Raw genomic sequence first — 23,573 nt, forward strand, 5'->3', positions numbered from 1 at the left:
TGTTGCACAACCTGTTTACCTCTTTTTGGAAAAGACACTGGAGTGTGACAGCTGTCATGTCAAGAATATGATCGTGATTCATATCTGCTAATGTAAACAATTGGACTGATGTTTGCGTCATCTATTTGAAAGATTGTCGGTGTTTAACATATACATTGCGCACAAATTGATTGTGTTTGAACCGTTTTAATAAATAAACGCTGTAAAGGATGACAATGGGCGATGAGACTCCAGTTACATCACTGGTTCTTCCTGTAATCTTAAGACCAATATTGATGAAGGTACTGAAAATTTCCCTTGGTTCCCTTATTATTTGCACTGCCTAAAATAGATTTCCTAAAGAAAAAATCGATTTATTAACTGCCAAACAGTTTTTATTACAATAAATGCGCAAATATATATTACTATTTTATAATTATTTATGCAGCTAGAGAGACAGAATGTATCGGGTGCTCAAACCTTACGCACAGCTCTTTTGAAAGCTGAAAATTCTCATCCAGGTATTACACACGATTTAATTCTTGGTATAATACGACGAGCAGAACTTAATGTTGACATGAATGAAAGCGTTCTGAGATTACAAGGAGCAGCTTGTGATTATGATGGTACATTAACATTGATGGTGATTGTAATACATGTTTAATTTTTTCTAATTATTTTATCCATTATGATTGTAGTTGTGGAATATAGATCAGCCAGATCAGAGGATGCTTTCCAAGAATTAAATCGTAAGTCAACTTCTCTAAAAAGAATACTTAGCAGAATTCCTGATGAAATAACAGATCGTAAAACTTTCCTTGAAACAATCAAGTATGTATTTGCATTGATATATTTTGTTTATATAGATAGCTATGTTGTTTACTTATTTTAATGTGTCGATTTTAGAGAAATAGCCAGTGCAATAAAGAAGCTTTTAGATGCAGTGAACGAAGTTACTGCATTTATACGCGGATCTGCAGGTAAGCAAGCACTGGATCAGAGGAAAAGGGAATTTGTAAAATATAGTAAAAGATTTAGCAATACATTGAAGGAATACTTTAAAGAAGGACAGTAAGTATTATTTATTTCCATATTCACTATTACTGAACCCATTAATCAGAAGTTTTATTAAAATTTGGAATTTTTGCAGAGCCAATGCAGTATTTGTGAGTGCACTATATTTAATACATCAAACAAATATGATCATGCTCACAGTAAAAGACAAATGTGAGTAATGACCATTTAGTTAAGGAATGCATGCGATACTCCTACAATAATAAAGTTACTAGCAGTTATCTTGAAACATATAATATTCTACTTTTATCGATTTTGTTACATATTTGATAATAGAATTCAAATGTCATTTAATATAAAGTATGATAGTATCACTATTTTATATGTATTATATTGTTACATCATTATGGATAGATAAAATCATAGATACAGAATTCTAATAAAAGATAAAGATGTTGTCTTCAATGTGTTATACTTACTTACTTCGCGTGTAATAGTAAAATACTTATGCGAAGAAAACTGTGGATACAGGAATACATTTGATTTTAAAAAGGGATGTACATTTGAAATGTATAAGAAATAAAAATTACTTTATTGATAACAAATGTACACAAGTGTGTTGTTTTTCCCACTGGGAAAATTGAATGGCTTGGCTATCTACACCTACAGTTTCATTGTATTAACAATTACAATGAGTAACAGTAAGGATTAATGGTAATTATTGTAATGAACATTAATGGAAAATGTACAAATCTTCAAGCACGTTTGCTATCTGAAAATGCTCGTACGATACTGCCAACGCCGCCGATATTATATACTTTTTCATGCCAGATTAATAAATGACTACTACTGCCTTCCGTTGGGATTTCGAACCCCCGATAAATATATTTCATTAGGACATCCAGTAAATCTTGATCTAATTGTGCTATGCAATCATCCATTTGATTAGATTTTATACTTAGAAGAACCTTTTGAGTTAAATTACGAGCGCTATCCTGTAAAATTTAAAGGATTTTTGTCTGTATCAAATATGTCATGTACACAAACTATTATAAAATATTAGATGATATTCATATAAATAATAAGATATTGATATACGACATGAAAAATAAAATATCGTTATGCAATAAAATAATATATTTAATTAATAATGTAACAATCTCGTAAAGTAACAATTGAAATATGGGATATTGAGGTTACCTTTACTTGTTGATTTTTACATTCAAGGGGTGCAGATTTTAGTACTGATATCAAAGCTTCGGCATTCTTACCCTTGAATCGAAATATTAAGGAAAATACGATAATATAGAACAGAAATTATTCTAACATAATCACACGTCAACGTAAGAGTCATGAAAAGGATATTGGCTAAGAAGTATCAAAACTTCATTTTCGTCTGGACCGGTGGGCCCTCCTATTCCTCCGTCGGCATCTTCTTCTTTAAAATTATTGTCACTGTATTGATCAACGTCAATTTTTCGAAATGCAGACGCCGACGAATCTTTTTTGCCATCGTTTCTTGACATTTTCACTATGTACTCAACGTTTCACTGTGATCACGCCCGACTTATCATTTAACGCTTAGGAATGAATTTTCATTGGTCTAGAAATATGTCTATATACGACACTATCTATTTACACTAATAACAGAGCTAAACGACATTAAAGATTTTCGCTGATTAATGCACATATTCCTTTTTCATAAAAGAATACTTTTCTACTTATACGCGATAGAAAATTATACTAAAATAAATGCTGGTAACTTCCAGCGGACACATCGAAATATTCCACCAATCGAAAGCATGAAATATTTTCGAAATTCATTATCCTCTTTTTTTCATTTCATTGCAAATATATGAATCTTTATGATTTTATAAAATACTTAAAATGACTGTTTGAGGAAGTTTGATTGAAGTATATAGTGACATACATAGACCTAAATGCAAATCTACCTTTGTCTACTGATAGAAAGCCAGTTTAAACACAAGCAAACTTTTCAAACAATTTGTAATTCGATTAAATATTTAACATCTTTCGAATACCATCCAAGCATTACATATTTTACAATGAAAAGTTTGCCCGTTTATAGCCTATAAATATATTTCGCTGTTCCCTAAATAGTATTGCAGAAGGTTAGGTTGATATCAGTTGATCATATGTTATTGTGATACTTTGCGTAGGACAAATGTACATACACTGTGTATTAAAAACTTTAATCGAATTATGAGTTGTCCAAATCTCGTTAGTAAATTACTCATGCCAAAAATAATATGGCATCAAACGGACGTAGTGGTTGTTATTCGTATTTTACTCGAGGATGTCGATAAGTACTTTCTCCGAGTTAAATGTGATTATTTATTATTTAGGTATTTTATAGTATCTTGTGTATCTAAATCGTATATTATTTTCCCTGAAACTAACGAAAGGTTTGTTTCGAAACATGTGCAAGTAATGTATACGTTATTTTTAGTACCACGCGAAACGAAAAAAGTTATTATGTTTGTTTATACCTTTTTGGAACGGTGGTAGCAGAAAAAACTGTTCATGTAAATTTAGGAAGAGAAGTTAAAATTACGCTTACAAAGGCGCATAAATGTAATTACAATTATTTGTTTATTATTCTAATATTTTTTCTAATTTACTCACACCTTGTAAAATATGATAGGGACAGAATGGTTAAGATTGCATCTCGAAAAAGAAAAAAATCCGTTAATAAGCGCAGATATGGAACGTTTGTATAAAAATAATTGGCATAAGATTCCTGTAATAGTAGGTAATTATTTTGAAATATAAATTAATGTTGACTAGTAGACAAATAACAAACCTTTCAAAAATTTGTTGCCAATTATCAGACAATTTATAATCTAACAAAAATTATGTTTTATCACAGAGAGGGAAAATTTGGAAGAATATAAACGAAGCAATAATATAACTCATCTAATGCCAGATGTACCATCTACAGATGAAGAAGAGTCTGATGATGATGCAATGGACATGTTATTTCTTTAATTTATGTAGGTCTAGCATTTGTTATATTTTCTTAGAAAATTGATTTTACAGAAACCGTATCTTCTAAATCAAATATTTTTTATTGAATCATTTACAAATTAGATCCATATACATACATATCATTCATACAACAACATCTAACAACATATATTCTATACACAGGAATTTGACTTCATTATTGTAAATTGTGATACCGGTTCATCTAATTACGCCTTAACAATATAATACATGTAAAAATAACTTCACCAAAAATATTGACATGTAAATATAAAAGTAGGTGCAAATAGATAATAAAAATTCTTCTTTTTTATATATAGTTTTATTATTTTATTACATCAACATATTTAGATCATTTAAATATTGTCTCTGCATACAAATTAATTATTTTTACTCACATGCTGAGCATTATTAATTACACTAACAGCAAAATTTTTAAGTTACTTTCAGAAGAAAGTATTGTTCACAGATTTTTTTTAAAATCAGTATTACTGTACAGAAGTATACAATACAAATGGTAAAGATCAATGAATTATTTTTATATTATATATTCCCATGTATACAAAATTTGCTGTATTGATAATTAATTTACGAAATGTATAGTTTGCACAATTATAGTAATTGGAATGTTATGCTGTTGCCATAGTGTACAATATGAGGTATAACATAATTGAAGTAACATAGAACTGAAAGCAGTACATAGTGTGTATATATTAATTATAAATTTTCACTCGTAATAATGTTACTCTTATCTTTGGCAATGTATATTACAACTTCTAATTAATATTTATATGCGATATCGTTATAGGAGAGGTACTGTTTAGAATGACGAGACACTTTGCAAATTTAAAAAAATGACAAAAAAAATGTAATCAAGTATAGAATAAAATAACTAAATTTTTTAAAATTTCAAAAAATATAACGAAATTTATATTTATTAGCGTTGATGCGATTGCACAGTACTGCTTCATGAAGTATACAAGGAACTAGACCAATTTTATTAATTGCTACTGTTAAATGCTATGAATCACAATTTTATATATATCTAATAAAAAATCATTTTGTTCTAATACCAAAATAATGGTAAATTAGAAATAAATTCTTCATAACAAAACAATCATATTTAGACATTTTGCATGTGTTTGTACTAAAAATGCAGATTTCAATAGAAGGTACAAATGAAATGCAATGAATAATGATTATTTACAAATAATATTTTTTGACTCGATAGTATATAAAAGATGTAAGTATGTAAAGAATTAAAATTATGCAAATATATATGACGTATATGTATGCAAAATTGAATAATTGCACAGAATGTGAAATTATTAATCCGTATACCTTTTTCTGAAAACATTAATAAACTTGTATCATCAATGTTTTGAGTTCATTTCAGTATATAATTTCGTATTTTATGCTAACAATGAAGTGTATATAAATAGCGAGTTTTATATTTACGAAACGTATCCTTTTGTAAGCTTATGGTCTTTTCTTCTGGAAAATTAAATAGTTGATATATACAGTGGACAATAATATCGATAAAATAATATTTCTATGTACATTATTATTCAAACAAAGAAAGTCCGCAAATATGATCGAAAGAAATAGTCCAACAATATTTATACAGAATATTTTAAGCGTAAACATTTAACACAAAAAATATGTTCTTTTTTAAAAGAATCGTACATAAACGGAAAGATTACTTACGTTTGAAATTAGTTCCCTATTATTAACTAGTGGAAAAGCGTCATATTCCTTGACCATTTCCGCAATCGTGTATTTATTTCAGCGCTTTGTATACGCTGAACGCTTCTATGCATTATCTATTTTTTTCTTTCTTTTTTTTTTTTTTAATTTATTTAAGTTTAATTAGCAACCTTCTAGAGAAAGCCTTTGATTGATATTTTCAACCCTAAACTTCATTTCCCTGAGTATGTCTTCGGCAAGATCGTCAACACTGGTGTATCTTACTTTGAAAAAATTGAATATATCTACGAGGAATTCGATCACTTGATCTCTAAAATAATGACAAGTGGAACGTAGACTGCCTTCCGGACCTAAGAAGCCCCATACGAGTACCGGGGAGACTTGTTCAGAAATCGAATAAAAATGTGCTAAGAACCCTCTGTCGTACCTCAACATCTGCCTTTTACCGACAAGGACCGACCAAACTGCAGTTCCAATTGCCTTAAACGTAACGTAAATGAATAGTAATAAACAGCACCGCGACAAGCGCCATTATATTTGTTCGAATACTCACAGTTTCCCGAAAACTAGCGGAGATCCATCTGTTTTGTAAAATGGCTTTGATCGACGAGGGCGGTTTTTCGACCTCCTCGAACGCGTCCAGAAGGATGAAGTCAATAAGAACGTCGTAGAAGTTTATGCATTTCACACCTCGCGGTGATAATTCTTCCTCCATCATATTACAATTACTTGGCTCCTGCAAGAACTCCAACATCCGCTCGTAATGCATCAAGTAATCCTTTGGATCCTGACATTGAAAATCGTTTATTAGAGTGTACTCTCGGAAGAAATAAATATATAAATATATTTGTGTATACCCTGTCTGCATATATGATCAAGTCGCTAATAACTTGACGTCCTATATCTGCGATCCATACTGTCGCAGATGGCATAGTGAACAATTTTGTATACGCTTGTCGTATACATTGCACTTTCGCCAAATATTCAACGTCCGAACCGCATCTTACCAGTTCGGTGTGAAACCGCCTGCTCGCAGAAAAATTACAATACATGAATCACTTTTGAACGTGTTATCTTCTTTACTATCGTTTTTTTTTTTTGCTCTGGCGTACATAAAACGCGTCTACACGTAAAATGAAAAATAACTCGTTTCGAACGAAGCAATAACAAACATCTCGTTTACATTGTAATTCGTTCCTTGAATAAATTAACATGAAATTACAACGTTTACCTGCACGGTATACCTTCATCCTCGTGTTGTTTCAGAGCGGTATGATAGAGCTTTTGCTGTTCGAAATGCGGAAAGAACTCGGCGAATTCCTCGAATTCGCGCAAATCTGCTACCTGAACAATAATACGGAGTTTAGCTTCGATCCGACTGTACCAAAATTTTAATTTTCACTCAACACGTTGACCGCCATGTCGCCCATATATGGGTGACAGTGCTTTTCACTGGAGAAATAAACAAATCAATTTTGATAGTTAAATATCGTAGAAAATGAATTTATACGAAATATTCGAATTTCGGTGAAGTTACAAAAATAAATACCACAATAAATGTTTGATTACGCAGTCTTCGATGGCCAGTAAATCAAATTTAATCGCAGTAGAAACTTTGAAGGGTATTAATGTGGCAGTCAACGTGTTAACATCGAGTTCTGACGATGTAGAAACTTACTCCGTCGCGCGCGGACTCGAAGGACTCCGGCGAAGACGCAGCATCCGCTTTATCTTTCGCGGATAATCGCGTACCTATTTTCGACGGTTTGTCCACGCTCTCTTCGCTTTCGTTGCGGAACAATACCGAGTGCTGCGAACAAATGGGATTAATTTATCCCTGATATTTCTATACGCCAGCTTCGACGATCATGATATTTCTTAACGTTTAGCTCGAACGAGGGTCTTCGTTCTGCACCCATTATAGCATCTATAGTACAATAAGTGCGGTAAGTGCACTTTGCGCGTTTAGATTCGAACGACAGCGGTCGCGGTGCCGTGAACTTCCTATGTGGTAATTCCTACTTGCGTTAGGTCAAGTGACTCATTCCGCTAATTACTCCGGTCAGTTATCATTTAAATTGGATTAATTCCTATATTTCCTTTTTTTTTTTTCTTTTTTCTTCTTTTTCTTTCGTATAGAGCGCAAAACGTAATTGACGAGCGCGGTAGAACGGAATGACAGCGAATGTAACGCAGATAAGATTCGGATGAAAATAAAATACGGTAATGACGCCGATTCGACACGTTTCAGTGTCTCGGATGTAACAGGCGGAACTTTCTCTGCGATTTGAAAATTGGTTCATTGTACAGTCTGTTTTGGTGTATGTCTCGTTTCACAGAAATATGTGTATCAGCTTGTCCCGAAAGTTTCTTTCGCGAGTTCCACTCAATTATTTTCTGTGGCAGTGTTTATATAAATAGACAGTCTAATTTTTTAGATATTCATGTACAGAATTTTGTAATGTAACATAAAACATCAAATATTGCGTACGTATCAATCATTAATAAAGCGAAAGAAACTTTTCGGACAACCTAATATTTAATGGTCTCTTCATTATCCAATTAGCCCGCTAAGACGAGGCTTCGCTATACAATAAGACGTAAGAAAGTTTGCGACTAGTGATTCAGTTTAATTTAGCCGGGACTAAAACCGTTAACGATCAACCTACTTTCTATGTGTCCAGCTTTAAATAATCGTCGATAACGTGGCCGTAAAAAGAGGAATCGTATAGCGGTCGAGTGTCTGAAAAGTGTTCGCCGCAATAAACACGCCCCGTGACTAACGATATAATAATTCAAGGAGTAACGGAGATTCGCTTCAGCAAACGGAAAATGGAATAAAAACAGACGGGGAACCGATATGCTTACCTGGTCGATAAAGAGAAGTTCTGCTTGGCTCTGAATTTCATAACCCATGTCAAGGAGCTCTTGGACGTCGTGCGTAAACGCCGCATCCGCCTTGGACGGTAATGCGAGCGTGTCATTGCTGAGGGAAGAGCTGAACGCTGTAAGAGCATCCTCCCAGCAATAGAGAGCCTTTTCCAGCGCCTCCAGTCCTGGATCGTTCAAGTTACGCATCGTTTTACATTTGTCAATTTTCATTCCACCCCGACGTGTGCGTGGTATCGCAAACAACGAATTCGAACTCGTTTAATTCGTTCCGAGAAACGCCCAACGACAGGAAAGAGACGTTGGACGCCAGTGGCTAACACTTCACGACGAAGAAAGGCATCTCACGTCGTACAAAATTACACGAAAACTGTATTTATTAGCATCTAATTGAGCAAAGAAAATGTGAGGTCGAGAGAAGCGAGGTGGATTCGAGATGGTGTCTCTTAATCACAACTAATGCCTCTGCAGATTTAGTCCAGGAAATAGTTTCTTTTCTGATGTAACACGGAATTACTATTTTTATGAGATAAAGTAATTGGGGAGACTAATTCAAGATAGGATCAAAATAGGAGCCATCTAGGAATTATAGTAATTTATCAACGTTGTAAGATATATTTGTTACGGTTCCATTGGGTTCGAGAACGTGCGAGCGAAGGATACGTTGATACTTTTGAACAAATTAGCTGATTAATTCGACCACCGCGTAGTTACGATTTCAAGCGCGTGGCTCCGACGTTACGAAAACAATTTTCCCAGTTTACTGCCGCCGTCAACATAATATCTGCGCTCTCAATCTCGAACGAGTACACTGATTCAACGTGTCTTTGATCTTTATTTCAGTGGGTGTGGAATGTATTCGTGCATCGATCGATTACCCAAAAAACTTTTGCGTGAAATTGTAGTTTATTAACTCCTTTTTTTTTTTTTATAATCAATGATATTCTACATATTCTCGAAGATCTCTAGAATATAGTTCGAACGACAATTACTAGTTTACATGATTTGGGAAATTAACAAGAAAATACGAAAAATTTGTAGAAACATAGAAGCAATAAGTATTCGCACGGTTCTTATGACGAACAATTTACTGTAGAATTTGTAACACAAGCATATCAATTTGTTGCTTCGTGGGAATTAGAAAACATTAAATATCCAGTAAAAAAGACTCAGAAAATGCTCTAATGAAGGAATGAAAGATGATCCTACTCCGAATAACATCGACATTTATGATGGTTAATTCAATGCTTGGAAGAGTTGCAGTAATTACAAAATCAAAACGAAATCCCACGAAGTATTAATTATTTATAAATTAATGTAAATTTCGGGTTTTGTTTTTAAATGAAATTTTAAAAATTCAACACTTGTCCGAATACTTATCGCTTCTGTATTTCTATCGTTTCATTGTATTTTCTTGTTAATTTCGCAACTTCTGTAAATAACTAATTTCTTTTTTTTTTACTGTATCTATTCTAGAGATTTCCAAGAATACATAGAATATCATTGTTTATAAAGAAAAAGTAAATAAATTACAATTTCACCTAGTTTTTTTGGAAATTGAACGGTGTACGAGTACTTTCTATTGTCCGAAATGTTTCTTTCGCTTCATTAATAATACATGCACAATAGTTCATGTTTTATGTTACATTACTGAATTGTGCGCGATTCATTTTGCTCCATTACTGTTACAACATGAATATTATATGAAATTAGATTGTCTATTTATATAAACACGACCACAGAAAATAATCGAGTGGAACTCGCGAAAGAAACATTTCGGGACAACCTAATAAAACATTACTCGACGTAACAGTCATCATTCCTGAACACGACACGTCGAGCTGTTTGCAGATCTGCCCTCGCAGTGCCCATTGTTATTTAAAACATATAACTTTGAATCGTATCTCACGTATTTTCCACGATCGGTATGACTTTTCAATTGTAATTCAGGATTGCATGTAGCGTGTACTGTATCGTAGGGCCTAATGCGGTCAGGATATAGTTCTTGATTGTTCCATCGAATGACTCGTCGCGATATAGAAAGGAACACACGGATCTAACACTTTCACTTTCTTCTAACAGTTTAGGCACCGCTCGAAGCGTGTACTGTCTCGAGGTCCTCATTTTTGTTTACATTGAAGCCACGTGTCGCGGCGGTGAACTTTCTATAGGATAACCGTAATTTTTTTTTTTTTTTAACTGGGACTTTTCCTGCACGATTTCTACATCCATACGGGTCCACCGCTTCGATACATTGGCTTGATTGTTCTTAAAAAAAAATCACGACGAACACGGATGGCTAGTAGAGTACGGACTTTAACGAATCGTCTGTAAAATAATAGGTTAATATTTAGAAACGTTCAAGTAGTCGAAATACTCGATTATTCGGATGATAGTTTGTATAATTGAGGAAAATTTAAGTGGCTCGAAACGTGTATTCGGATAGTTGGCTCGGCTCGCATTTCTCCGACAGCTTCAACCCAGACGGGAAGAGGAAGCTTCAGTCAGCCAACGTCGCGACTCGGTACTTGGCACTCGCACAAGTGCCAAAGGTAAGTTCAACGACTGATTTTGCAACGGCAGAAGATTTACAAATGAGAGACCCTGTTGGCCGTCGTGTCATCCAGTCAGCAGAGAGTAAGGGGTTCAGAGCATCTACTTAACGTTGTCACTGTCGCAGGAGTTAAATTCCGAGCCGGTGACGACATTCACCGTATTCAACGTTTCGTCAGTCGTCGGCCCATGCAGACGAAATCGTCTGGACGGAAGTTGAGCGTGTCGTATCAATTACAAAGGATAACACCCTAAAGGTGTGCTCGTTGTTTTCCATCCACGACAACAGTAAACTTCGTACCTACGTCAATGGTTGTTCATAAGCTCCATTGCACATAATATGCACACAGGAAAGTGTGAACTGTTGTAGTAATGGTCGTTATCGATGCACGTCCGTGTAAAGGTCGGTTCAGTCTATACGACACGGACCGTCACGTTCCGGCACCGACACGACGAAACAGTAAAACACGCGTTTTAATGTTTTGTCGTGTCGGTGCCGGTACGTGTCGTATAGTCCGAATCGACCTTAAAATTCAGATACGCGTTCTCTCGGAAGATGCGACGAGCGCATACAGGTATAGCATAGGGTGCGAAGGGTGAAAATGAATGGACCCGCTTCCCTCCGAACGGAATTTTTGATTTTTATTTAAGGATATCTCAACTGTCACAGTCCAGGGAAGGGGGATACACGGAGAGGAAAAAAAATATGCGCAACAGAGGGAGCAAAATTGGGGTGTTTCCCAGTGACGTACCAATAGAAACGCGAATCGAATCGGCTGATGTATTTATAATGTAGGCAACAGTTAACAGTTCTGTTGCTACGATAAAACTCCACGATTTCTCATGACAAGCTATACGTAAATTGAGCATGAAATTACATAGAAAATGAACTCTGGACATCGAGAGCACTTTCAAATCGTTACGCGTGCAAACTGGGTACATTCATCCCACCGTTGCACTCAGTTTACTGTTATACATGTATAATGGAATAGAATTATTTATTAAAAGAAATTTACGAGACTACGTCGCACGGCAAATGTAAATTTATCTCGACTACAACGGGAAACCACTTAATTCTTAAACTCGTCGACGATATTAGTTACAACGGGTGTAGAAAGTACTCGTGCACCGTTCAATTTCCAAGAAAACTAGGTGAAATTGTAATTTATTTACTTTTTCTTTATAAACAATGATATCCTATGTATTCTTGGAAATCTCTAGAATAGATACAGTAAAAAAAAAAAGAAATTAGTTATTTATAGAAGTTGCGAAATTAACAAGAAAATACAATGAAACGATAGAAATACAGAAGCGATAAGTATTCGGACAAGTGTTGAATTTTTAAAATTTCATTTAAAAACAAAACCCGAAATTTACATTAATTTATAAATAATTAATACTTCGCGGGATTTCGTTTTGATTTTATAATTACTAGTAATTGTCGTTCGAACTATATTCTAGAGATCTTCGAGAATATGTAGAATATCATTGATTATAAAAAAAAAAAAGGAGTTAATAAACTACAATTTCACGCAAAAGTTTTTTGGGAAATTGATCGATGCACGAATATACAGGGTGTCCCAAAAGTCGGGGAGGAGCCGGAAATGGGGGGTAGCTGAGACGATTCTGAACAACAATTTCCTTTGCAAAAATGTCTGACGAGGCTTCGTTAGGGAGATATTAAGAGAAAACCCCGACCAATCAGAGCGCGCGTAGACCGTTCGAGCGGCCACGGTAGCGAAGGCTACGCGCTAGGCGGCAGCGTCAATATCCTTCGATGCACGTCGAGTCACTTGTTCGCGTACGAGAGCGGCTACCTAGCGCGTAGCCACCGCTACCGCGGCCGCTCGAACGGTCTACGCGCGCTCTGATTGGTCGGAGTTTTCTCTTAATATCTCCTTAACGAAATTGTTGTTCAGAATCGTCTCAGCTACCTCCCATTTCCGGCTCCTCCCCGACTTTTGGGACACCCTGTACATTCTACACCCGCTGTATCTGTCCCGTAACGATCAAAAGTCCGACGACTGGAAACCTTTACGATGAAACGTCTTTTAATTGGCCATTCATTTACGAATTACAAAGAAAATGTATCTATTAGGTTGTCCCAAAAGTTTCTTTCGTGAGTTGCATTCAATTTGGCAGATGCGCAATCAAGGTTGAACACGTTACATCATAGCGATACCGTATTCGTCTCCATTTTTTGTTTTTGTTTTTTCTTACGGTCATGTTATCACATTGTAGTTGATATCAAGGCCAGGTAGCCCGTTATTAAAGCATTAGTATTATTATTATTATTAATTATTTTCTGTGACAGTGTTTATATAAATAGACAATCTAATTTCTTAGACATTGATGCTGTAACAGTAATGGAGCGAAATGAATTGTACACAATTTTGTAACGTAACATAAAACATAAAGTATTGCGAATGAATGAAGTATTAATAAAACGAAAGAAACTTTTCGGACAACCTAAAACAATTATTCGTTCATCTTGACCGATATCCTTGACCGACCACCTGTATCAAAGTATTCGATACAAATTGGAATATCGAAAGGAGGATAACCTAAAGGGCGCCGTGAGCCTTGCCACTAGAGTTCGCAGCGCGCAAGTGTCCTTTGTTTAACGAAGAGATTCCGGTACGAGTCTTACGAGAAGAGCTTTCGTGGCGACTAACCCTCGAGAATTCTCGCATCTCCCATTAATGATAAGATACCCGAAAGAGTCCAGCACTGCGATGCTGCCGCGCCGGATGGTTGGCGTCAATAATACCAAAGTGACGTAATCCTTTTCGAGGTTCGTTATTGGAGGATGTGTCATCCAATGGGGAGGGGTCGATACGGCAGCTGGGAGGCGCGCGCGGTCTCAAAGTGTGCTCCAGGCACGCGTTGCGGCCTGTGATGCCAAATTGAGGACGCAACTCTTACAGAATTTCTCCCTCCAATGTACGTACTCACATTAATACACCGAACAACGTGTACGTTGTACGTGAGCTCGACGTCGGACAGGTTCGGGAAATTGAGAGAGAGAAGGCGAATGCCGAGCCGCCTTTCTTTCTCGCTCTCGACACAGCTGAGGTCTGTATCAGTGATGGGCAAAACCCTAGGCTTCGATAAATCTGAAGTTTGCCGATATGTTTGTATCTTTTCCTTCTTTGGAAAATGTTCTAAAGAGGAAAGGAGATAGACATATCAGCAAACTTCGGATTTATTCGAAACATAGGGTTTTGTCCATCACTGGCAAACGGAAGACATTTTGGCTGATTAATCGCTGACAATTTACAATCTTGTACTGTAGAGACGAGTATAAACTGTATTCGAGTAATAAATAGTAAAGCGAGTAAACAACCCTTGGCCAAGATCGTATTCTATTTACCGTAGAAATTATTTAGTAAATACTAAACACTTGTTTCGATTGAAAATCGATACTTTTTACACGAATCGAACGCGTCTCTAATTTGCCGGACTCACGTTTCTCGACTTCTTTCTCGATTCTCCGATGCTGTCCGAAGTATCGTACATGCGTACATGCGTGGCTTGTGTGTGTGTGTGTGTGTACTTGGAGAGGGAAATTCTCTGCGACTCGCGCCTTTAATTCGCCACCCACAGGGCACGCGCTGCGGCATCGCGCGGCTCGCCGACGCTAGCGGATGCTAGTAGTCCGCTGCTGGAACCCCGACTGGGCAGGTCCGAGAGCGACGCTTAGAGAGGGACGTACGCGAAAACCACCGACGAGAAACGAGGATCGACGAAGCACGCAGAAGGGAGGGTGGGACATAGCGGGTCCTTTGCGCTGGCGTCAGTTATTCGGCTTGCCGCTTGGTTGTCGGGTGTAGTGCGATCTTACTTCCGAGGACTACGGGCCGTTGACACGTGAAATTTACAAACGAACTTTGATAAACAAATTGATTCGTGTATCGTTTCGTTTAGAATAAAAGAAAGGACCCGACACACCTAGTGCCAGACCGCGTAATCCTGTCCCCTTTGATGCCAATATTTGGACACTCGCATTATTTGGATTAAGATAATGCAATAGTAAGTACGATTGTTTCCTTCTGTATGGTTATTGAACGTCGAACGTCCGCGGCCGTCGGTACATCGGAAACGCGTCGCCTCTTTCTATTGGCACGATGTTTCGAATCAATTTCGTGCCCCGTTCGTGGTTACATTTTATGGGAAAAATCAAAGAAACGTATCCACGGTAGGTAGTACAGAATTATAGAACGTTTTCGCAAACGAAAAGATAGATTTAGAAAGAGAATCGTTTCTGATGTTTGGTTGGAGAGACGAAACGACGAATTCGGGCGTCAGGGGAGACTCGTGAAGCGTAGTCTAAATATTGCGTAATTCGCGACAGGATTTAACGAGACGCGAGGACATCGGAGGATGCGAAATACATTTCTCGTTACGCGAGATATTCGTTCGGTCCTGTGATCGTTATGGGTCCAGGTATAGTTGGCGTATAGGTCAAGTTCAGGGGTCAATACCTCGTAACCGTTGAATCTCGAATAAAAGTGAATGCCGTAAATGTAGCAATAGCACCGCACCGGCAGATCGATGGAGGTGCCTGCTGCGCTGGTGAACTTGGAAATTTCCCTAGCACACGCGCACTTCCTGCAAACCGTGGTATTTGCGTTCGTTACATACCTTGCCCTTAGAAAATCGTACATTGTTATTAAATCCTATATCTCGCCACGAACTAACCATGAAATTAAAGAATCTCTCGAATACATTCAGAAAAAAATACAGTGGATGTAGAATGTATTCGTACGCCGATCAATTTCCCAAAAAAACTTTTCTGTGAAATTGTACTTTCTTAACTTCTTTTTTTATGATCGATGATATTTTACATATTCTTGGAAGTTTCTAAGATATATATATGTAGTCCAAACAACATTTACTAGTTAATATAATTTATGAAATTAACAACAAAAAAAAAAAAAAATGTGAAAAGTGGATAAAAGTATAGAAGCAATAAGTATTTGTACGATTCGTATGACGAACCATTTACAGTAGAGTTTGTAACGTAAACGCATTAGTTTATTGCTCCGTGCGAATTAGAAATCGTCGAGTTTCTAGGAGAGTACTTTTAAGCAGTTGTGCGAATATTTATTGCTTCAACATTTGTATCGATTAATTGTTTTTTTTTTTTTTTTTGTTAATATCGCAACTTACATAAATAGCTATTTTTTTTTTGTTGTAAAATATCTACTCTAGAGATTTCGGGGAATATGTAGAATGTCATTGTTTATAATGAATAAGTTAATAAATTACAATTTTACATAGTTTTTTTGGAAATTGACCGGTGTACGAACACTTTCTACATCCACTGTATTTGGAAGTAAAGTGCGCTATATCAATGAGGTAATAATACTCGTAAAAGTGAATCCTTTTAGAGGCAAACGTATGTAGACGCGTCGTTCTTTGCTAATATTTATCCGTCTGACATTTAATTCTGACGAAATTCTCGATTTATATGGTTTGAAAGTTGAAGGCGAACGAGCCTTCGACGTTAAAATGATCTTCTTCTTTTTTTAATCGTGTTTAACGAATTGAAAAGTTGATCGAGCGTTAGATACGCAAAGGTTAACGGATAACTTTAGCAAGAAATTTGCTGTTGGTGTGTTACTTTTCGCGTAGCTCGAAGGAAAATTTCACGATTAACGGCATCGAATGCCAGACAAATATTTCTTATTAATATTTTCTGCTAAATTGAAATATTATTTAAACTACCGGAGACTGGATAATCAAACATTAATCGTCGTATTTATTTTCGTAGCTTCGTAAAAATTCATGAATTTCGTTTAATTTCATACCCTTTTGACGGTTGACTTTCAGGATGAATTTTTTTTTAGTTCTTCAGTGAAAAGCACCGTCACCCGTACATGGGTGACGTGGCGATCAACGTGTTAATAACACTGCTTTGTTTATATAGCCCTTTCGGTGGTATAAATATGACATTTCAAAGAATTTGATAAACTTATCATTCTTGACCACTGTACTTTTTACTTACGTGTTAGTTTCGATGATCGCGCTCGCATTACTTGCAAAAAGTATCTCGCGTATAGTGTTTGCGTTTCACGTTTCATCGTGAAAAATAGATGAAAATCCGCGATGAGTAGCCACGACCTCGCAAGCAAGACCATTATACGCGCATAATTGAACCGTACTTAACGTTCGATTAAGTTAATGAAGATGCACAACGTCGGATAAAATGGAAACGTGATCGCGTTCGATGTGTAAGACACGCCTAACGGATGATATCCTAATTACACGCGTACGATAACGAATTACTTCCATTTTAATAACGATACGCGCGACTAAATTCTAAACGATCCCGCTTTGTCGAAATGTAAAACGATTGGTCACCGAGGAAACATAGAAATCAATTACAGAGGATTGGATTCGTGCACGTCGATTCAAATGAAAGCCAACGCCGCGAAGGAACCGAATTTATCACGATATCGTACAGAGTAGTGCTAAAGGTGAAACAATTGTTTTGAAAATCATTTAAAATCGAGACGTAAACAATCTATTAAAAGCGAGTGTTCAGGCTACGCGGCGAGGAGAGAAAAAAAAAAAAATTGGCGAAAGTTATTCGACGCCGAGACCGTGAAAAAAAAAAAAAAGACGAGGAGGCACAACAAATTTATTAATAAATCGCTCGTGGGAGGAAGGGAGACCTTTGGAATCGATCACGCGAACCGTGCAACTCGCACGGAGACGACCTGCCGATGGATGCAAATTCCACGGGTAACAAGATACACGACATGATCGTGTTGGTTATTAGGTAATAGTGGATCCCCTGTCGAGGATGCTTCGACCCTGATGAGGCTAATAAAAGTGACATCATTATCGCTCGCGCCACAACGAGCTTTTAACCTACGTGGCTCGCTCTGATTTTCATAATCTGGTTCACATCGTATCGTGCTCTCCCCCATTAGTTGTTAGCTCGCCTCTATGTCGCTATGCGCCGACAAAGTGCGAAGGACGTGGTCGTCCGAATTCTTTTCTTTTCCTTTTCCTTTTTCTCTTTCTTTTTCTCTTTTTCTTCTTCTTCTTCTTTTTATTTATTTTTTACTCTACATTAACGCAGAAAGAGAATCCGTCCTTTTACGTGGAAGCGTATTAATGTTCTTACTATCCTTGGATGAGGTAAGCATTTAGAGGAGAGCATACACCGTGGAACGAACAAGAGGGTAAAAGGTGTACGTAGCCCCCACCCAAAGGCTGCCTTGGTAAAGTAGACCGACGGAGGTCACACTATACGGCTACGAGCCACGTCAGCTGCAAAGATCTTCTGTATCTCGATAAACCCAAGGCACGTCGCCTACGATCGTACTCCTCTTCCCGCCGCAGTCGAGAATGATCGCTCCGAGAGGGAGTCGTTCGGAACTACCACGATTCCTTCCGACGAATCTTTAAATTTCAATGTCAAACTCCCGACGAACGAGAGATTTTCAGCCGTTAGCCGGTGCCTTTCGCTCTGGACCGCTCTAGACTTAAAAAAATGTTTCTTATCCGGGTTAAACCTCGGGTCCAACGTTCGAGATTCTTGCCCCTTCGCTTACTGCAATCGAAATTATTCGTTTCGTGGATCCCGCGAATTCTCACTGAATTCTCGACGAGGTAGTCGAGGGGTGGGAGGAGGATTTCGACAAACTGTCGGTCGGTGTCTTTGACTCCGGAATTCTCTAGACTTCGAATGCTTTCTCTAACTGGTTAAGTATCTGGCCTCGCGCCCAACATTTCTCTACTTACAGTAGTCCAAAATTGTTCGTTGTGTTCGCGAGGAGAATCCGTTCGAACGTTGTCTCCTTCAGACCTGTCGCGGTACAATTTAATTAAATAAATAAAACCGTCGTATTTCCCGCGACTTCTCGACAACTCCAAATCTCGTCGTTTCCTCGTTTCACCTATCTCAGTTCTTCGAATCCTCCAAGAGTTTAATTATTCTTCCCTCGATTCACGATAAACTTAACAAGATTTCGTTACTCTTTCATCTCGGCCTTCCGGGTCCTTCGGAGCCCTCGCGGAATTTCCCGTCTCTCGATAACTTTAAAAGAGTCATTTTTAATCTCCAACTCGGCCATCTTCCCCAGACGTCAACGAGCTATCCTATCCTAACAAAGTCGATATCCGACGGTCTAATTGCCTCCAAGGAAATCCTTCGGAGTACTCGTGACTCCCTGCCTCTCGCCCCTCCTTTCGCCCCGGATCCTCGAACAGCCCGCAGGACTTCGCCATTCCCTCCCTCGACCGTCCACCTTGAATATTTGCCTCGGAGCCCGCCGAAAACAACGATAGACTACGAACGAACGAAACTCCTGGTTCGGTAACCCGAGTCGCGGATCACTGACACAAGCTCCCTTTTGGTCGGCGAATCCAGTAGAGGACATTTGAATTCATTGAACGTCTCATCAGGGTATTAGAACTATTTCGATGGCGTCGCTCGTGGGCGTCCGACGCACTCGAGCGCTTTCGCAACTTGAAACAATTCCGAGCGCGCGGGGAACGAATTGAATTCGAGTACCTGGAAATTGCTCGGTGAAAAGTGGCGTAAGGTCGGCGTGTAAGTAGCCGTGATGCGGTAGCGACGTTGTTAATTATTCATATAGTCATGAACGCGACGCGTTCCGACTCGTTCATCCCTCCCACCCTCCGAGTAAAGTCTAAACACGATCAATGATCGGCGGATTAATCGGTAATCGGGATCAATGGTTGATTAACAGACCGCGGATATGATCTCATCCGAATCCGTACTTTTAGAGGTTCGATGAATTGTGATTTAACGCGTTGATTGGCAGACTAATATTCTTGTAAATGTCGACCGCGTTTAAATTTTGTTTACAGACCACTGAAAACTACATAATCAAACATTTACGTGGTATTTATTTTTGCGTCGTTATCGAAATTCGAGAATTTCATTGAAATTCATTTTCAATGAAATTCTTGAATTTCTTTGACGCTCAACTTTTGGAATCGATGTTGTTTCAGCTCTTCGGTGAAAAGCACTCGTCACTCATATATGGACGACGCGGCGATCAACGTGTTAAATAACCGGGCTAACCCTCGAATAACCCTTGCTAATTTCCTTTTATCCGTTCGTCCGGATCGATGCCGATTGAATTTCTCGTCGAGAGATTCCGGTGCCGTGAGAAACGGTAACACGCGGAGGTAACAGCCTGAGCACTGTGCGACGCGGACGTAGCGGTTTTGTTTTTAAAACGGACGTGCTTTTTAGCACCGGCCCGAGATGAATCACCTTTCCGAGGATCGTGAGATGATTCGCGAAGGAATGCTCCCGGATTAGCGACGAAGAAAGAAAAACAGGATCGGTACTGTCGATGCAATGTTTCCAGGGGATTCCCTTGACAAACGTAATCTTTTTTTTAGAGAAAGGTTAGAGATGCGATCTAGTAATTTAGAGCTTTAGACGTGACTTTTTTTTTATTTGTATTGTATTACTTTTTCTCTTAGAAATCAATTATACTGAAGTCGATCGACAACGATATCATCGTTCTCCAGTTTTATTCTAAACATCAATTACGCGATATAAGAGCTACAGAAAACGATGTATAAATTTGTAGAGACTTTAAAAGAATATACTAGGTTGTCCGAAAAGTTTCTTTCGCTTTATTAATAAGTAATACACGCAAAAATAGTTTATGTTTTATGTTGCATTACCGAATTGTGCACCATTCGTGTTGCTCCATCACCGTTACAACGTGAATATCTATGAAATCAGATTGTCTATTTATATAAACACGACCACATCAAATAATCGAGCGGAACACGCGAAAGAAACTTTCGGGACAACCTAATACTTCAGCTAATGACGATAAACTCGCAAAAGCTGCTATCTGAAAATCTGCTAAAAATTGACGCTCGTTTCCCCCTGACCCTACAAATTGATTTGCTCTTGTATTCTCTAATAACCCCTGGAATCGTTGCGTCAGTCGGAACCGGAGAAGCGAGCTATAGACGAAGTGCATGTTAGACGCGTAACGATTTACGAGTTAAACGAGAAGGCTAACTAAAGCGTTCAACCAAGTTTACGGAGTTGAGTTGTGGCCGGAGTTGGGAAACGCGTTGGTGTAGATCGAAGAAGTTCAAGGGCCTTCGAAACAAAAGCTCAGCCCCGAAAAATTACTAGCAACGTTCGAAACAGATGTAGGCACGTAAAATTGTAGCCATAGTTTCAAACAAACCGAAGAGATCCAGAAGCTGGTAGAAAAACACCAGTTGTTTACATTCACTCGATGTACTAAATATTCATACACCTGTGTAATATTTATACTATTAATCAGTTATTCGGATCAGCTTCTATCCGATCGACGCGATCTACGCGTCTCATTTTATTACTCGACCTGTAATTTTATCCGAAAGAATAATCCTCGATCCGACATTTTCATTTGGATAAGAACTTTGCTCGCTCGCGGTTTGACAAACGAAAGAAAGCTTATTCCATGATTTTCATACATTTTTTGCGCGTGTCCTCCCTCGTGCGATAAAGAACACTATGTTGCTGATCGGTGGCCGCAATAGTCCTCTTCTGTCGCGTCGATGACAGAGGGGGATCCACGCCGACTGCGAATCGTTGGTTAAATTTTCGCTGCACTCACGGGCAATCGAGCGACGGAAATGGGTTTAACAATGACTGCGGAGACGATCCGGTTGCATAGGTAGCCTTGACAGTGATAAATAGATACCGCAGTTAGTGTTGTCCCTCGGCTTGGACAGTCGTCAAGAAATTTTACAACTCCCGTACGTTTTTCCGCGCGGAGAAACCGCGGACCGTTTTTGAAATCGTTCCAAAACGGCGACAGATATCCCACCCGGATCGTTCATTTAGCCGTCGAACAATTACCGTCGACGGAATCAACCATTTCGTCTGAACTCGAACCGCTCGCTTCACTGGAACCGGCGATCGCGTTTGGAGGACACTGATGATGGGAGCAGCAGAAGTCGCGAATGTTTAATTGCCATCGACCAAGGACGACTCTTTGGGGTCAAGGAAGCCGCGATTCACGGAATTGCTATACCGAAGTATCGTGCCAAACGGGCGACATTAGGTTGTCGGCTAAGCGGCGACTAATCTCGCGGTTCTAATCTTTTCGCCGCGAAGGAGGAGTCCCCAATCGTCACTCGGTTTCGACATTCGTCGAAAAACACCGTCGTTACCATTACGATAGAAAGTGTGCAACGCCACTGATACGTGCGTACCCACACTTTCGAAGCAACAATTTCTTAATAGAACCACGTCCCAGTAATTTGTTCGATTAGCAGAAAGTGCCGCGTCAGACCTCGTCGTGCAAACGCACGTGTGATTAATTCATTTCCTTACAATTTCATTGAATTTTCCGCGATACTGCGCATATGATATCCCTTTCGGCGCGTTTGTCATCTAACGACGCGATAAACGCGCGCTAAGAGTTTAAAGAGTCGCTGAAACGAATGACGGGATAAATTGTTCGCGGAATGTGACGCAACGCGGTAAAATGTCGGTAATCACGCTTTGCTTTCAGGACAAGGAGCAGGGGGGAGGGAGGGAGGGAATGTCCATTAAAAAATAAAAAAAAAAAAACCGGTGCCGCGAGTAACCCAGACATCGCACGTTCATGTTTATATTTATGAAAGCTCGCGTACGATGAATTTATTCGCGACGGAGATACAGTCTCGAAGGTGAAGTTTCCACGTTTTCCTGGGAACGCGTTCACGCGTATCTGGAAGCAACCCTAATTTTCGTGCGGAGACCGACGCACCGTCCACCAACCGTCCAATGAATCATGTTTCCTGAAAGGGCGTTATCGATTACGCGACGAAACGATATTTTCGCTAAGGCCAGTACGGTCGCTGTACATTACACGGATGGCACGAACGACCACGACGGGGATCTCCCGTTCATCCCATGCTTGCGAAAGCTGTCGACCGTGATTGATAACTTTGGCGGTGAGCGATGACCACGGAACACGTAAAAGTCACGTACGACGGGGTTAATTTTTAATCTATCCGTCGCATTAAGAGTCGTATGGATAGTGGAAGAGGACGTGTACGTTCCTGGAGAAGACGACTCTCTTTCTACCTTTTCGCTCGAGTCGTGACGAATACAATTTAATAACGTCGGCGCGTTTACGCGGACTGTTCATTGCGCCGTCCGAGGAAAGGTAAAGAAGTAAAGCCAACGAGCACCGGACACGAGACCGAGGTCTCTTTGTTCCATTGTTCGAAGCGACACGCGCGCGAGTCAACAACGCGACGCATGGGGGTCCCTAAAGGTGTCTCACCGTGACGTGGTTTCACTTTGTGCCCGCCAGAATTTCGCTTCTTCTTCCTCGTCATTACCGCAGTCTGAGGGGTTTGCGTCTCACCTCGATGCGTTCTCTCTCTCTCTCTCTCTCTCTCTCTCTCTCTCTCTCTCTCTCTCT

At 38.6% G+C, this 23,573-nt stretch overlaps 5 protein-coding genes across 7 annotated transcripts in view; 3 read left to right on the forward strand and 2 right to left on the reverse strand.

The window, feature by feature from the left end:
* The first annotated feature begins 29 nt into the window (after window positions 1–29).
* LOC128891776 (programmed cell death protein 10) lies at window positions 30–1,458 on the forward strand. The gene is made up of 5 exons (XM_054151558.1): window positions 30–281; window positions 428–605; window positions 678–810; window positions 886–1,050; window positions 1,130–1,458. Exons 1-5 carry the CDS (start codon window positions 210–212, stop codon window positions 1,212–1,214), a joined length of 633 nt encoding a protein of 210 aa, XP_054007533.1. The 5' UTR covers window positions 30–209; the 3' UTR covers window positions 1,215–1,458.
* A 106-nt stretch (window positions 1,459–1,564) lies between these two features.
* Window positions 1,565–2,656, reverse strand: LOC128891780 (actin-related protein 2/3 complex subunit 5). Its single transcript, XM_054151562.1, has 3 exons — window positions 2,359–2,656; window positions 2,194–2,266; window positions 1,565–1,988 (listed from the first exon to the last, which is right to left on the reverse strand). Exons 1-3 carry the CDS (start codon window positions 2,517–2,519, stop codon window positions 1,749–1,751), a joined length of 474 nt encoding a protein of 157 aa, XP_054007537.1. The 5' UTR covers window positions 2,520–2,656; the 3' UTR covers window positions 1,565–1,748.
* A 154-nt stretch (window positions 2,657–2,810) lies between these two features.
* Window positions 2,811–4,314, forward strand: LOC128891779 (uncharacterized). Of its 2 annotated transcripts, XM_054151561.1 has the most exons (5): window positions 2,811–3,359; window positions 3,464–3,588; window positions 3,659–3,766; window positions 3,884–4,007; window positions 4,165–4,314. In XM_054151561.1, exons 1-4 carry the CDS (start codon window positions 3,217–3,219, stop codon window positions 4,000–4,002), a joined length of 495 nt encoding a protein of 164 aa, XP_054007536.1. In that variant the 5' UTR covers window positions 2,811–3,216; the 3' UTR covers window positions 4,003–4,007; window positions 4,165–4,314. The 2 variants fall into 2 exon arrangements, with proteins under 2 accessions (XP_054007536.1, XP_054007535.1); XM_054151560.1 differs by having other exon boundaries at window positions 3,884–4,314.
* A 151-nt stretch (window positions 4,315–4,465) lies between these two features.
* The window catches only part of LOC128891769 (mitoguardin), a 35,560-nt gene continuing 16,452 nt past the window's right edge, over window positions 4,466–23,573 (reverse strand). Inside the window, exons 4-9 of the mRNA XM_054151548.1 lie at window positions 8,575–8,762; window positions 7,385–7,516; window positions 6,938–7,050; window positions 6,564–6,732; window positions 6,260–6,493; window positions 4,466–6,186 (exon numbers count right to left, since the gene is read on the reverse strand). Coding sequence (XP_054007523.1) covers window positions 5,869–6,186; window positions 6,260–6,493; window positions 6,564–6,732; window positions 6,938–7,050; window positions 7,385–7,516; window positions 8,575–8,762 — 1,154 coding nt within the window. The 3' untranslated portion in view covers window positions 4,466–5,868. The remainder of the gene's footprint in view (window positions 6,187–6,259; window positions 6,494–6,563; window positions 6,733–6,937; window positions 7,051–7,384; window positions 7,517–8,574; window positions 8,763–23,573) is intronic.
* LOC128891770 (protein unzipped) overlaps window positions 14,814–23,573 on the forward strand; it is a 23,884-nt gene continuing 15,124 nt past the window's right edge. For both annotated transcript variants that reach the window (XR_008460922.1, XM_054151549.1), the window contains exon 1: window positions 14,814–15,180. The gene's annotated coding sequence lies outside the window, so the exon portion shown is untranslated. The remainder of the gene's footprint in view (window positions 15,181–23,573) is intronic.

Source organism: Hylaeus anthracinus, unplaced genomic scaffold (genome assembly GCF_026225885.1).
Source record: "Hylaeus anthracinus isolate JK02 unplaced genomic scaffold, UHH_iyHylAnth1.0_haploid 12002, whole genome shotgun sequence".
Classification (NCBI taxonomy): Eukaryota; Metazoa; Arthropoda; class Insecta; order Hymenoptera; family Colletidae; genus Hylaeus; species Hylaeus anthracinus.